Source organism: Somniosus microcephalus, chromosome 4 (assembly GCF_052327205.1).
Source record: "Somniosus microcephalus isolate GS21.2 chromosome 4, FLI_Smic_1.0, whole genome shotgun sequence".
NCBI lineage: Eukaryota > Metazoa > Chordata > Chondrichthyes > Squaliformes > Somniosidae > Somniosus > Somniosus microcephalus.
The window spans coordinates 295832007-295845564 of record NC_140990.1 but is presented as its reverse complement, the minus strand read 5'-3'; the positions used below and the strand labels follow the sequence as shown (position 1 = coordinate 295845564).

The following is a 13558-nucleotide window of genomic DNA, read 5'->3' as shown; positions in this document are numbered from 1 at the left end:
CTTAACTGGGAGCCAGTGTAGGTCAGCGCGCACAGGGGTGATGGGTAAACGGGACTTGGTTCGAGTTAGGACACGGGCAGCAGAGTTTTAAATGACCTCAAGTTTAAGAGGTGCAGACTGCCTTTAATAGTGTAAGCTAGCTTTAATTGGAGCTAGCCTTGCACGAACTTGGGCCCCATGCTGAGCATTCAGCCACTCAGCAGCATATTCAGCGCTGAGCTGAACACCACAATCCTGTTAATCAGTAGGCAGCACAAAGTTAGCATGCTGCCTGCATTACTTTGAATGGGTGCGGGTTGATCCCCACGCCCATTTTTGGGAGCAAGCTAATTTCTTGCTGTTAGTGACCTGGATGAGGAAACACAGTGGCAAAGTAGAGGCAGGAAAGACAAGATTTGAATCAGTGTGAGCAGGTACTGGGAAGAGAGCCTGATGCTATATGATGCTCGAGCCATTTTGGGATCAAGACCTTAGCGGATCTGCTTTCCAACATGGGATGTCAACACATGACTATAGGCACCGCATCCAATAGTAGTGATTTAGATAGAAACTAGTGAGGGTACGACAAAGGAAGACATAGACAGGTTTCGGACCTTAAGAATCCCATGGAGACAAATTGCCTGAGTAGCAAGCCATTATTGTTGCTCCCTAAGGTGGGAAAACACTTGGGTGTAGGGTATCTAGAGAAAGATCATACAGAAGTTGCAAAATCACTAAAAGTAAATGTACCGGAAAGGCACAGTAAATATCTAGAGCAGGATGCCAAGGCCTTAGAGGGGATGCAGAAGTGATATGTAAAGATGAAAGCAGGAATGAGATTTAGTTATGAGGAACAACGAGAGAGCCTGAGGTTCTTTTCATAAGAACAAAGAAGTTTAAGAGAAGATATGACAAAATGTTAAAATTCTGAGGGGTTTTGATGAAGTTTCATCTGCTGCTTCATGATGCCTGTGATGTGGTCCTCAATGATCTGAATGTTGGTAAGAATCTTGTTTTCCCTTGTGATGGCTGCTTGTTCACAAGATATTTACAGCTGAGGCAACCCATTTGGCCCATCGTAATTCAACCATCCAGAGCATCCCTACACTCCCCCATTGCTGCATCTAGTGATTTACTAAATGATTCCAGGATGCTTGCCTCCATCGCTCTACCCTCAATTCCATTTCAAGTGTTGATCACTCTTTGCATGAGAAACCTCCTGATATCAGTCCTAAAGTTACTTTTTATTAGTTTGAACCTGTGTCCCCTTGTCCTTCTCCCACAGTTTAATTTAAGGTAATATTTTCTGTACAATTTTAGTATCATATATAAGATCACCTCTTCAGCACCTTGGGGCTGAAATTCAACTTTGGCAGGGGTACAAAATGGGCAGTAATGGACCCATCATGTACCTCACCTCATTTTGGAAGGGAAAATTTGCTGCTCCAATTGACAGGAAGGAATTCCTCCCCACCATCATTAATAGTCGAAGGGTACAGGAAGAAGTTTTCACAGTGCCCTTTATCTATATATCATATTAATTATTTACTTCAGCTATTTGGCAGATGGATCATTTCTGCATCTTCACATTAGGATTCTGCAATATCATGAACAGGCCTGTAAATGCAAAGATTCTGGGGTAAAAATTGGACCATGTTGTGCCACTTTACAGTCATAAAATGGGCAGAATGAGGGCCAATTTCGAGGACCAATGTCCCACGCTCAAAGTACGTCTGAAAGATGCCCGACCTGATAATGGATTGGGTGATTTTTCAGATGTCATTGTGGGTTGCCGAAGACAAACGTCAGGTCCCTTATGTATGTAAATGAGGAGCCTAGCAATTATTTTCAGCCCCATCTGCTAAATTCGATATCCCAGAGAGATAGCAGGAGCCAGTCTTTCTCCTCGGGATTCTTAATTTTATTAATTCTACAGTATCCCGATCACCCCCTTCCCTTCTCTCCCACCCTTGGGCAACTGCTGATGAGGCAAGCAGCCCGATACTCATTTCTTCAAATGGGTGAGCTGCCTGTGGAGGCCTGACAGACGGCAGCAGCTCATCCAATTAATATTAATACGATCCAATTTAGGGCTGGCCTTGGGCCTCCCTGCTTGAGCACACATTGCGGTGGCATCGCCACCTTCATGCCCAAAACATGGCATCGATTAATTTATACCCCTCTAAGTCAGTATACCCCTCATGATATATATGTTACAGGTTTTTTGTTTTTAGAAATTTTGACTATGGTTAGGTATCATTCTGCTGGAGCTGAATTACAACCTGAATGAGAGGTATTTTATTTGGAATGTATAGGAAATCTTCATATGACATGTTGCTATATCCATTGGATAACATTTTCTAATCCCCATTCTGAATGTTTTGTTTGTATCTCCCCCCCCCCAGAATTCCAGTGTAATTCTGCATGAATTTCTCAATCTAGGCTCAAGAAGATCATAGTAGTACTTAAGAACACTTTTTCTTTCATTTGCAAATTTCCATTCACTTATTTTATGATCGGAGCAAGTTTCAGAGTAACAGTAATAATAGGTTACAAGTCAATCAAAGCTTTCTACTGGCTGCTCAGAACTACTTTTTCATTTAAATTGACAACCAGAGGAACTGATAGCCCAAAATTATTTATATTTCTAAAAAGACTGAATGGAGACCAGTTTCACACACTATATTGAATGTTACTCCATGAACTTGTTATTTATAGTTTATTTCCCTGCCACAGGTTCAGTCACTTGTGCTCCTGATCTGTTCCAATGTCTCAACTCTCATGTATGTCTCCCAAAACATTGGCTGTGTGATGGTGATAAAGATTGCCCAGATGGAAGCGATGAACTCTCCACAGCTGGTTGCAGTAAGTAATGCTAGAAACAATTGTCTTGGTCTATTAAGGCAAGAACTCACAACCATGGGACTGGTGGTTTCTGGAAAATGAACCATGATTCAAGAAGACTGAATGAGTGAGTTATGACAGACATGAAATGGATGGTTTAATTTATATAACCCTAACTAGTTCATACGTAGTTAGAGACAACAGTGTGACATACAGAGTAACATCTTGTGTTGTGGGCCAGTGCATTTCTGGGAAATGGTCAATCTGTAAACCATGTAAAGAATGTTAAACGTATCAGTTGAATGTTTCACCCCTTTAATTCAACTGCACACCAGAGACTTGGGTTGGAGATTTACAATCCATGGGATAGATTTTCAACTTGATGCCTGGGTACAAAACTGACATTGTGGATTTTCTGCACATTATAGAAACCATGTAAAATCAGCGGAAATTAAAATCAGGTGGTTTCTCTAACGGGCGGCCGATCCGCAATGCAAGTTTTACACCCTGACAGAAAGTTGAAAATCTCCCCCCTTGTCAAAGATTTATTTGGTCCCTTTAGTGTAGCTTGCCTTTGAGCCATCTTACATTACCCAGTCTAAAGCATATTAAAATCTGCATAAACCAAAATAATTAATCCATTCAATAGTGTACTGCTTCTGGAGAATAGTGGAGAAGCAGTACACTATTGAATGGATTAATTAGTTTTGCCCTGCCAGAGCTATCAAAAATTAAGTCTAGCACAGAAATTCGTGAGCTACTTTATTAATACATCCATGATAAGATGCTTAATGCCACCATGCTGTTCAGCATCGAGTTAACACTTAGAACTTGGGTAGATATTATGAAATGACAGAGTCTAAAAACATGACAGGCACAAACATAGTTTGAGTACATTACGCTGGGGCAATAGTTCTTCAACAGTTCCTGAACTGGACTCCTACCTTAGTTACAGCAGAACTGTTTGGAAAAAGGTCAGGACATCGGTTTAACATCTCATCTGTAATATGCTGTATTCCCTCAATACTGTACTGAAGTGTGAGCCTAGAAGTGTATTCAATTCCTGAACTGAAGTAATTAACTTCAGACTTAGAGGCAACAGTGCTACCGCAGAGGCAAGTCTAAAAATAATAGTTTAATACTCCACTTTTTATGCCATTTTTGCTACAAGTAACAATTTTATCTTTCTCATTTTTGTGGGATGACATATTTAAACTTAAAATGCATTAATTACAAAATAAATTATAATTACCTTTTTTTGGTAAAGCATTAGTGTGCATGCAATTTATCATGTGATATGATTGTTGCATATATGTTTGAAAAGTAATGTTCTGACTACATTAATGGAGCCATATGCTACTGCAATAACTTCAACTTGTATAATTACTATTACATACACTTATCAACATTAATTTCATCTATTGTTTTTCCTTATTCTAGCACATAATAGCACATGTGATAACAAAGCTTTCATGTGTCAGAACAAATTGTGTGTTCCACAATATTTTGTGTGTGATCATGATGATGATTGTGGAGATGGATCTGATGAATCTCCAGAGTGTGGTAGGTATAAAATATTCTTATCAAAATGTTGGTGGTACTCTGAATTGGACTAACTTTTTCACTAATGCCAATATTGTCCTGAAATAATGTAATCAAGGGCTGTCATCATATCTACAGGTGGTCTTTTTAAATCATGCTTACCATTTTCTGAATTCAGCTTTTCCTCTCAGATAAGGATTAACAAGTTTTACTTGACCAAATAGTTAGGTTACGCCAGTGGTGGGCAAAATATGGCCGCAGGCCTTATCCGGCCTGCCAGTTCATTCTATCCAGCCCGCTGGATGGGACAGAAATAGAACGCGAGCCAGAGTTCAAGCTGCACCTTAGTCTGAGTCAAGTCGTGGCTGTTCATCTTTCCTTTCCCGGTGCCCAGAGTACGATGGCAGGGCTTCTCATTGCCATCTTAAACATGGGAGTGGATCCCGAAGCACAGCCACGTAGACTTTCAGTACAACATATAATCAATCAATAAATCATTTCATTCATTTAGTAACTGAAGATTTTACTATTTTACACTACATTTTGTGTAGTTAAGATAGTACCTGACTATTATCTGAATTTATGTTTGTAAATTATTGGGAGGGTAGAAATGGGAGTGATGATCAACACTATGATTTGGCCTGTTTTACCAATTTAACATTTTGCTCTCACTAATGACTGTTAGTGGGGTTTTAATTCTTGCACAATTATTAACTTGTTTTAATATTATCCCACTTAATTAGCACAGTGGAGGCATAACTAAATGGACTCGGGTATATTGGACATTACATTCACTGTTTTTAATTTAAGCCCTTTCACCCCATACCAATGACAATTTAAGTTTATTGACATGACTGGAAGAGGGTTGTAAAGATTTATGTCTTTGGCTAGTCCCAGTAATAAATAGCACTCGGGGAAGAAATGTGTATTATAATGGTGCATTACTTGTGTCCATTCTCAAGTGAAAGTCCACAAACTCTATAGGCATCTTTGGCTTTTCTCAGTACATTGACAATGAACAAGCCCAATTTGATGGCTGATCTCATGTATTTGCATGCTGCTTTATCTGAGGAAAGATAAAGGGCATTGGAGCGGCACCATCTTTCCAGGCTCCAGGAATCGGCTGATTCTCAATTTGACAAGGATAAATGTCACTGCTTTTTATATTGGGAGTGCATTTCCTGGTGAGTCACCTACGATCAAAGGTAGAGGATCAGTCAGGTCCATTATTTAAGATGTTACAGTAAAACATTTACACCAAAATTATTGTAGGCAGACATGCACAGTAAAACAGTAAATATTAAAATCCTTCTTTGCATACTGCAAATAAGTTAATTGTCTTGTCACATCAAGTCAAATAGTTTGAAGCAAGCAGAAGTCTAATAATAACTAATAATTTTGTAGTCCTTCAAATTTAACATTACCCTTTGAGATTGGGCCAGAAATTCGCGGCCAAAGGCGTGAGTGCGCTCGGGGTACTCACGCATCTGGCCGTTGGAAATGCCGGCGTTCAGCATGAACAGCGCATGCGGGGAACGCCGGCATTTCCAGACCTCGAGCGCGTGCGACTGCACAGGCAGCGCTTGCGCAGTGAACTTCGTAGATTTCATTCATGAAATCCGTGAGGGTAAGTCCTCAGAAGTTACACTTGAAAAAAGCAAGTGTAAAGTGGTTCATTGGCTGCGGAGGAAGAAACATTTTATCGTGGAGCTTCTGAAATGCAATATTTTTGTTTGGGAAAGGGAGGGAAGTTATTTTAAGAAATTTTAAGTAAGTTTTAAAGTTAAAAATTTTTTTTTTTAAAGGGTTTTCAGAACGGTAGGTAGAAGGAGCAATTGTGGCTGTGAATGGAATGTGAGAATGAGTTATGTATGTATGTCCACATATATTCCTTTACGTATATGTATGTATGTTTTATATTCCTTTACTAATGTGTATGAATGTATGTTTTTAATTATGATTTTCAAATAAGTTACTTTCTCTGAAAGTCATAATTAAATAATACATTCATACACATAAGTAAAGGAATATATACATAACACGCAAAGGAATATATACAGACATACATACTTTCAGAAGCTCCACGATAAGAAATATCTTCCTCCGCAGCCTCTGGAGCAACTGTACCCATGCTTTTTTCATGTGTAAGTTGTAAGGACTTGACCTCACTGAAAGCAGTAATGAAAGCGGCGAATTATACTGCGCACGCGCTGCCTGTGCAGTCGCACGCGTTCTGCCTCTGAACCCCTTCGTTCAGAGGACAGGAAATGCCGGTTTTCCCCAAAAGCACTGTGCATGCTGAAAACCGGCATTTCATCCGGCCAGATGCGTAAGTACCCCGACAGTGCTCGCGCAGTTGGAAGGGAATTACTGGGCCAACATTTTACATGTCAATAAAATGAAAAATTTAACAATTGCACGACTTGCCCCCTCACATCTGCGACTGAGGGTCCAAGGAGGTGCATTGCGCAAGAGGTCATCATCATACGTATCCTCACACTGTTCCCTTTGGGGAACTGTATGAAGTGGTGGAAGGATTTATGGCCGTGATTAACGCTCATTCCGTGACCGTAACCATCTTTGAACCAGCCATTAGGGTGGTTAGTCCTATGGCGGGAGGGTTTTACGGGCTCCCACAGCCCATCTGAGGGGGGGGGCGGCCACCAACACCCACGGACGCAAGTATCCCGCTGGATGTCCACCTAGAATTTAAAGTTGGAACTCCGACTCCACTTGCCGGGACTGTCTGGAGTGGGGTTCAAAACCCTACTCCTTCTGGCCCAGCGGCGGGGATGCTTACTGCTACGCAAAAGGCCCACGCCGCACAAAAGGTGACACCCATACGTTTCCTGCACCTTTTCCCTCCCCGTGACTGGAGCCCTATGCTGCCATTTCACGTTGCTAATCGGATTGGGCCTTTGTCATAGCGGTAGGATCCCCGCCGCTGGGCCAGATCAGGGTAGGGTTTCGAACCCCGCTCCAGACAGTCCCGGCAAGTGGAGTCGGAGCTCCGGCTCTAAATTCTGGGTTGACATCCAGTGGGATATTTGCGTCCGTGGGTGTGGGTGGCCCCCCCTCCTTGTATAGCTTGTGGGAGCCCGTAAAACCCTCCCGCCATAGGACTAACCGCCCTAATGGCTGGTTCAAAGATGGTTACGGTCACGGAATGAGCGTTAATCATGGCCATAAATCCTTCCACCACTTCATACAGTTCCCCAAAGGGAACAGTGTGAAGACACGTATGACGATGACATTGCTAAATAAATAAAAGGAATTAAAAAAATTCTTTTAGGGCTTTTAAAAGTCTTTAAATTGCTTTAATTCTCTTTAAAACTACTTCAGATTACTCAAAATAATGTAAACATTTTAAAAAGTTTATAAAAGTTACCAAAATCTTCAAAAAACTTCCAAAAACCTATTTAAACTGCTGCTTTGCATGTAAAAATCCTTAGCAGCTTGACAGAAACATTGGGGGCGTGTCCAGTGAAACTGAGACCTCAAGGGGCGTGTCTCACTTACACTGCACGCTCCTGGCTTCGCGCTCGCTGCACTCCTGGGCGGCGTGACGTCATACGCTGCCCGGGATTCTTCTTTTTCATTCACCAAGTCCAGGCGTCCCTGGAGCTGATCGTCAGTAGCGCGGGGTAAGTGTAAATACGGGGCTTGCACGCGCTGCAAGCCCCGTTCTGGAATTTCTGGGCCATCATCTAAGCCCATAGCTTTCCTGGAATTTAAAGACTCAAATACCCTCTTAGGTGCCATAAATGTTCCTTAAATCTTAGAGATAAGGCTGTGCTTGTGTGTATTCACCCTAGGGAACTTTTCAAATGGGTCTCAGGAGGTAAATAACCCCTCAAATAATATTCAAGCATATTTAATCTGGAGAAAGCTATAGAATTCCTGATGGGGGAGCCTATTCCTCTCTGACGCACAAAGGATTTGAAATAGAAAAACATTTCGAAACCGAAAAAATAATAAAGAGTAGTCAGCATGGATTTCATGCTTGACCAACCTTATTGAAGTCTTTGAAGAAGTAACAAAGAGTGGACAAGGGTAATGCAGTAGATGTAATATATTTGGATTTTCAAAAGGCCTTTGGTAAGGTACCACATAGTAGATTCATGACTAAGGTCAGAGCTTGTGGAGTATGGGGATAAGTAGCAGAATGGATGGCAAGACAGCTACAAAACAGAAATCAAAGCGTAGGAGTTAAGGGTAGCTACTCAGACCGGCATACGGTGGGAATTGGTGTTCCACAGGTATCGGTGCTAGGACCACTGTTGTTCACAATTTGCATTAATGATTTGGACTCAGGAATTGGAAGTACAATTTAAGAATTTGCAGACGACACAAAATTCCATGGTGTAGTTAATACAAATGAAGAATGCGACAAAATATAGGAAGACATTAATAAACTTGCAGAATGGGCATGTAATTGGCAAATTAATTTCAATAAAGGTAAGTGTGAGGTGGTACATTTTGGCACGAAGAACAAGGAGACCACATACTGCTTGGATAATAAGAGTCTGCATGGGGTAGAGGAGCAAAGGGATCTAGTGGTACAGATACATAAATCACTACAGTAGCAATGCAGATTAATAAGGCCATTAAAAAAAACAAGCACTGGGGTTCATTTGTACAGGGATAGAATTGAAAAGCAGAGAAGTTATGTTAAACTTGTTTTGAACCTTGGTTAGACCACACTTGGAGTACTGTGCACAATTCTGGTCTCCATATTATAAAAACAATATAGAGACATCAGAGAAGGTGCAAAATTTTTTCACAAGGATGATACCAGAACTGAGAGGATATACTTATCATGAAAGGCTGAACAGGCTGAGACGTGACCTGATCGAGGTCTTTAAGATAATGAAAGGGTTTGATAGGGTAGATGTAGAGAAAATGTTTCCACTTGTGGGGTAGTCCAAAACTAGAGTTCATAAATATAAAATAGTCGCTAATAAATCCAATAGGGAATTCAGGATAAACTTCTTTCCCCAAAGAGTGGTTAGAATGTGGAATGCTCTACCACAAGAAGCAGTTGAGGCAAGTAGCATAGATGCATTTAAGGGGAAGCTAGATAAGCACATTTGGGAGAAAGCAATAGAAGGATATGCTGATAGGGTTAGATGAAGAGGGATGGGAGGAGATTCCTGTGGAGCATAAACACCGGCATGGACCAGTTAGGCCAAATGGCCTGTTTCTGTGCTATAGACTTGATGTACAGGAAACTCTTTTTTATCCGGCACCGACGGGACTGGCGTGGTGCCAGTTTATTAAAAAGTCCGGATTACAGAGAGGTATAGTAAAAGGTACGAGAGCCCCGTACACGGCCACAGATCCAGGCATGGCAACAGGTGCAGGAACCCCGGCCACAGACCAAGTGTCCCTGTTGCACAGCAACAGGTGCAGGAACCCCGGTTACATGGCCACAGATCCAGGAACGGCCACTAATATAAAGTAAAACTTACCTGAACCTACTCCTGAATTTTACCAGTTAACAGAGATTTCCGGTTATTTAGGTGCCGATAAATCGAGAGTTTCCTGTAATTTGATATAATTTATTAAATCATTAGGAAAAAGTAATTCATGATGTATATCCTCAGTTTTGTAGTTAGAAAAATGGAGAAGTTAGTGGTTAATCTTTAGCTCGGTTTGAGCAGGATCCTTGGGCTACGAACAGGTGAGAGAGGTTAGTGTTGGCATCGCTGTTCATGATCTAGCCAGCCCTCAGCCAGTTCTCTCAATAACGCCACCACTTACAGTTGATGCTGTAATGTTCACAAAAACTTAACCAAGTCTAGAAAAACAACATTCAGCCCATCAAAGCTGTTCCTAGGAACATAAGAATGTACATGACCATAGGAAACCATTGCAGACCGTCTGGCCAGTTCCAATGGTCTCAGTTCCTTGTGCAAATCATATAAAGCCTGCTCCATTGTGAATTCTACTCACCCATTTAATCATCCAATCATAGGCTCTGTAACGTTTTCCTATCAAAGTAAATCAAATGACATTTTAAAATGTTTATCCTTATACCCTACTGCATTCATCTTTGATCAGCTGATATTTTTGCTGTTATTCTACACAGAAATCAATCACGTGGATCTGTACTTATATCCTTATAATCCTCAATTCCATTCCTGACCAAATACTCATCCAGTTTGTTTTTAAACATGTTAGTGAACACAGCATGAACTACTTTAGCTGGGAATCTTTATTACATATCTACCCCTCTGTAAATGGGAGGAATGGTTCTAAGTTCAATTTTATTTGAAATTGTTAACTTATGCTAATAGCCTACAGATCTATACTCACAATCCAAGTTAATTAACCTATTTGCATCTAAATTATCTATTGCTTTCAATATTTTCAAAATTCACCTCTCAATTTTGCTGTCAGTATTGAGAACAAATACACAACAACTTGTATTTATATAGCATCTTTAATGTAGTAAAATGTCCCAAGACGCTTCACAGGAAAGTAATCAGTACATGTCTATGTGTCTCACTTCATAATTTAAAACCCTAAATTTTAGAATCCTTATCATCCTTCACCTTCGAGTCCTCTTGTGTTCTTTTGACGGTATGATGCTTAAAACAGCACACGGTTTTCCAAACAAGGCCCACGTATGCAAGGTTAAAATGATATATTTTGACTTATAGTCAAATGCCCTTCAGATGTATCACAGTATTTGATTAGCCTTGTTCATAAAAGCTGTACAATGACTGGATAATTTCACTACTGTAATTGGTGAATCATCAAACCATAATTGATTTTCATTCTTCCTTTCTTTATGTCCAATTTGCATTGATCTATATCCTCAGTGCATCCACTTAATTAATCCAGTTTTATTTTTAATGCTTCCAATCTCCTTTATCCTCATCACTTGACCATATAGATTTGTGTCATAAGCAAATTTTATATATTACAGAATACCTTGCCTAAAATTTATGAAAAAGAGGGTTGGAACAGATCCAATATTGAACTCAACGACCTCCACGCCCAGATAGCTTTTCCCATTTACCATAATGCCCCTGTACGAAGGCAGTTTTCAGTCTAATTAGCCATTAATTCAGTATGTTCTAATCCTATTTGTAAGCCTCAGATGTGGAATTTTATCTACCAAAGTTAGTTATTATTGTATTTGATTTTTAGAAGAAGTACTGATGATCAAACTTTCTCTTTGACATCCGGCAAAACAGTCTTTGACCTGTTGGAATGTGTTTTTTTAATTCCTGGTGTCACTGTGTTCCGAGCCCTTGCGGCAGCAATGCTTAATAGAATGAAATGTCATAACTCAACATCACTAGCACGGTACCGGCTGTAATGTAAACAAATGTAACATTTTGATATCAAAGCAGAGATTTCTGCTGTTTAGGGGGCATCTCTATCATGGCAGGAATTCCACCTGCCACAAAGCTGTGCCGATGACCCCAGATAACGTTCCTGCCTTAGGATCATCAGTATATTTAAAGCGGGCTTCCTGGCCTCCATCAGGGAAGCTGGCCAATATGTGAGTGGAGTTTTTCTGCAGTGTACTGGTACCAGCAGCCTTGTGCAAGTAGGCCCACCCTCTTTTGGCCACTGTCATCTGCAATTGATTCACCAAGCTTTCTGCACTAAAAATCCAATATCCCTTCCTCCATCACCATAGCAATGCTGGAAACCAGGAACCAAAAGGCATCCTTGGAATTCAAATATGGTTGGGCATATATTGTACCTTGCTGGGGGCCCTGCCTGCCAGAAATCAGGAGGACATGAAAATGGACAGGGATGTGGCAGAACATGTCCCAACCCACTCTTCTGCCCCCAACCCAACCCAGTTCCACTGGAAAAGTGGTAGAGGGAGGGTGTGAAATCCTGCCCCAATATTTCAGATTTATTAAATGACATATATTACAATTAAAGACCAACAGAAAATACTTACATTACTGTTATGCTGGTTAAAGATTCTTATTTTGTGGATTTTTAGAATACAAAACTTGCGGTCCACACGAGTTCCGTTGCGCCAATGGAAGATGTCTTATGAATGCAGATTGGGAATGCGATGGAGATTTTGACTGTCTTGACTATTCGGACGAAGCACCTAAAAATCCCAAGTGCGAAGGTACAGGTAGAGTATTTTAAGTTCTTTGCTTTATTGTTACTGGTGAATGACTACTAGTGTGACTGGAGATTCCTATCCGATAGGTATCACACCACACAAAATAATCAGCATATAGTTACAATTAATGGTTAAAAATGTGTGTGTTACTATGCATACATATAGTACTTGCTACTTGCACAAATACATATACCTGTAGTACTTGCTACAATGCATGTAAAGATGTCAATATTAAGAAAGTAACGGAAGTCCTAGAAAATTGCCCAAGATTTGTCTTATAATATCATTCTGTTTTATTATTCTTTCTTTCCATTATAATTCAAGCAATATTTCCCCTTTGTCAAATGTTCCAGGGTTGTTTTCTTTTACTCTTTCTATTCAAATTTCCCTTTTCATTCAATCCTAATTCTCTAAATTGTATTTCTTTTAATGTCCACATATTTCTGTTTAGCTTTACAAATGTACCTTTTGTACTTTCATTGGTTGTAGGAACAGAGGCTGACGACCTCTGTGCATCACATCTCTTCTTGGCTCTGTCATTATCCAATATGTCAGATGACAGAACCACCAACTGGAAGGGTTCAACATTTGTTTTGTTTGGCCACTGGTTACAAATCACTCTGCACAGAAAACTACTGGTCCATGTTTCAAAGCCACTAAATCAAATAATCACAACAAACTGACCAGTTTCTCAACAGTGATAGGAATTACTGTCTCAAGTATTTTCTCCATTTTATTCCAATTGCATTTTTCCTTTACTTGACATTTTAGGGAGATTGTAGCAAACCCTGAGCAACACAGAATGATCTACTGCACTGCTTTGTTCAAAAACAAAATTACATTCATTTAACTGCTGCCTGAGTGATTGCTAAACTTCATTGACTCATAACAGGATTTCCATCTGTATGCTAAAATTATTTTCTAGTGAGGTTTATAATTATTATGTGGTTCTCGTGGAGTTGTTTATTAGCATTGCTCTGATGTAAGTGGTGCTGAATAAATACTGGATTTTCATGTTATGTGGGTTCTTTTTTTCATTTCCAGCCGATACTTTCTGAATTTTATGTTCTTTTTTCTGTCTTCATG

The 13558-nt window shown here is 40.2% G+C and overlaps 1 protein-coding gene across 1 annotated transcript in view; it reads left to right on the top strand.

Annotated features, from left to right (window-relative positions):
• The window catches only part of LOC147120556 (low-density lipoprotein receptor-related protein 1-like), a 2135446-nt gene that overhangs the window by 1771386 nt on the left and 350502 nt on the right, over window positions 1–13558 (top strand). Inside the window, exons 52-54 of the mRNA XM_085986655.1 lie at window positions 2716–2844; window positions 4264–4386; window positions 12341–12481. Of these exons, the coding sequence (XP_085842781.1) occupies window positions 2716–2844; window positions 4264–4386; window positions 12341–12481 (393 nt within the window). The remainder of the gene's footprint in view (window positions 1–2715; window positions 2845–4263; window positions 4387–12340; window positions 12482–13558) is intronic.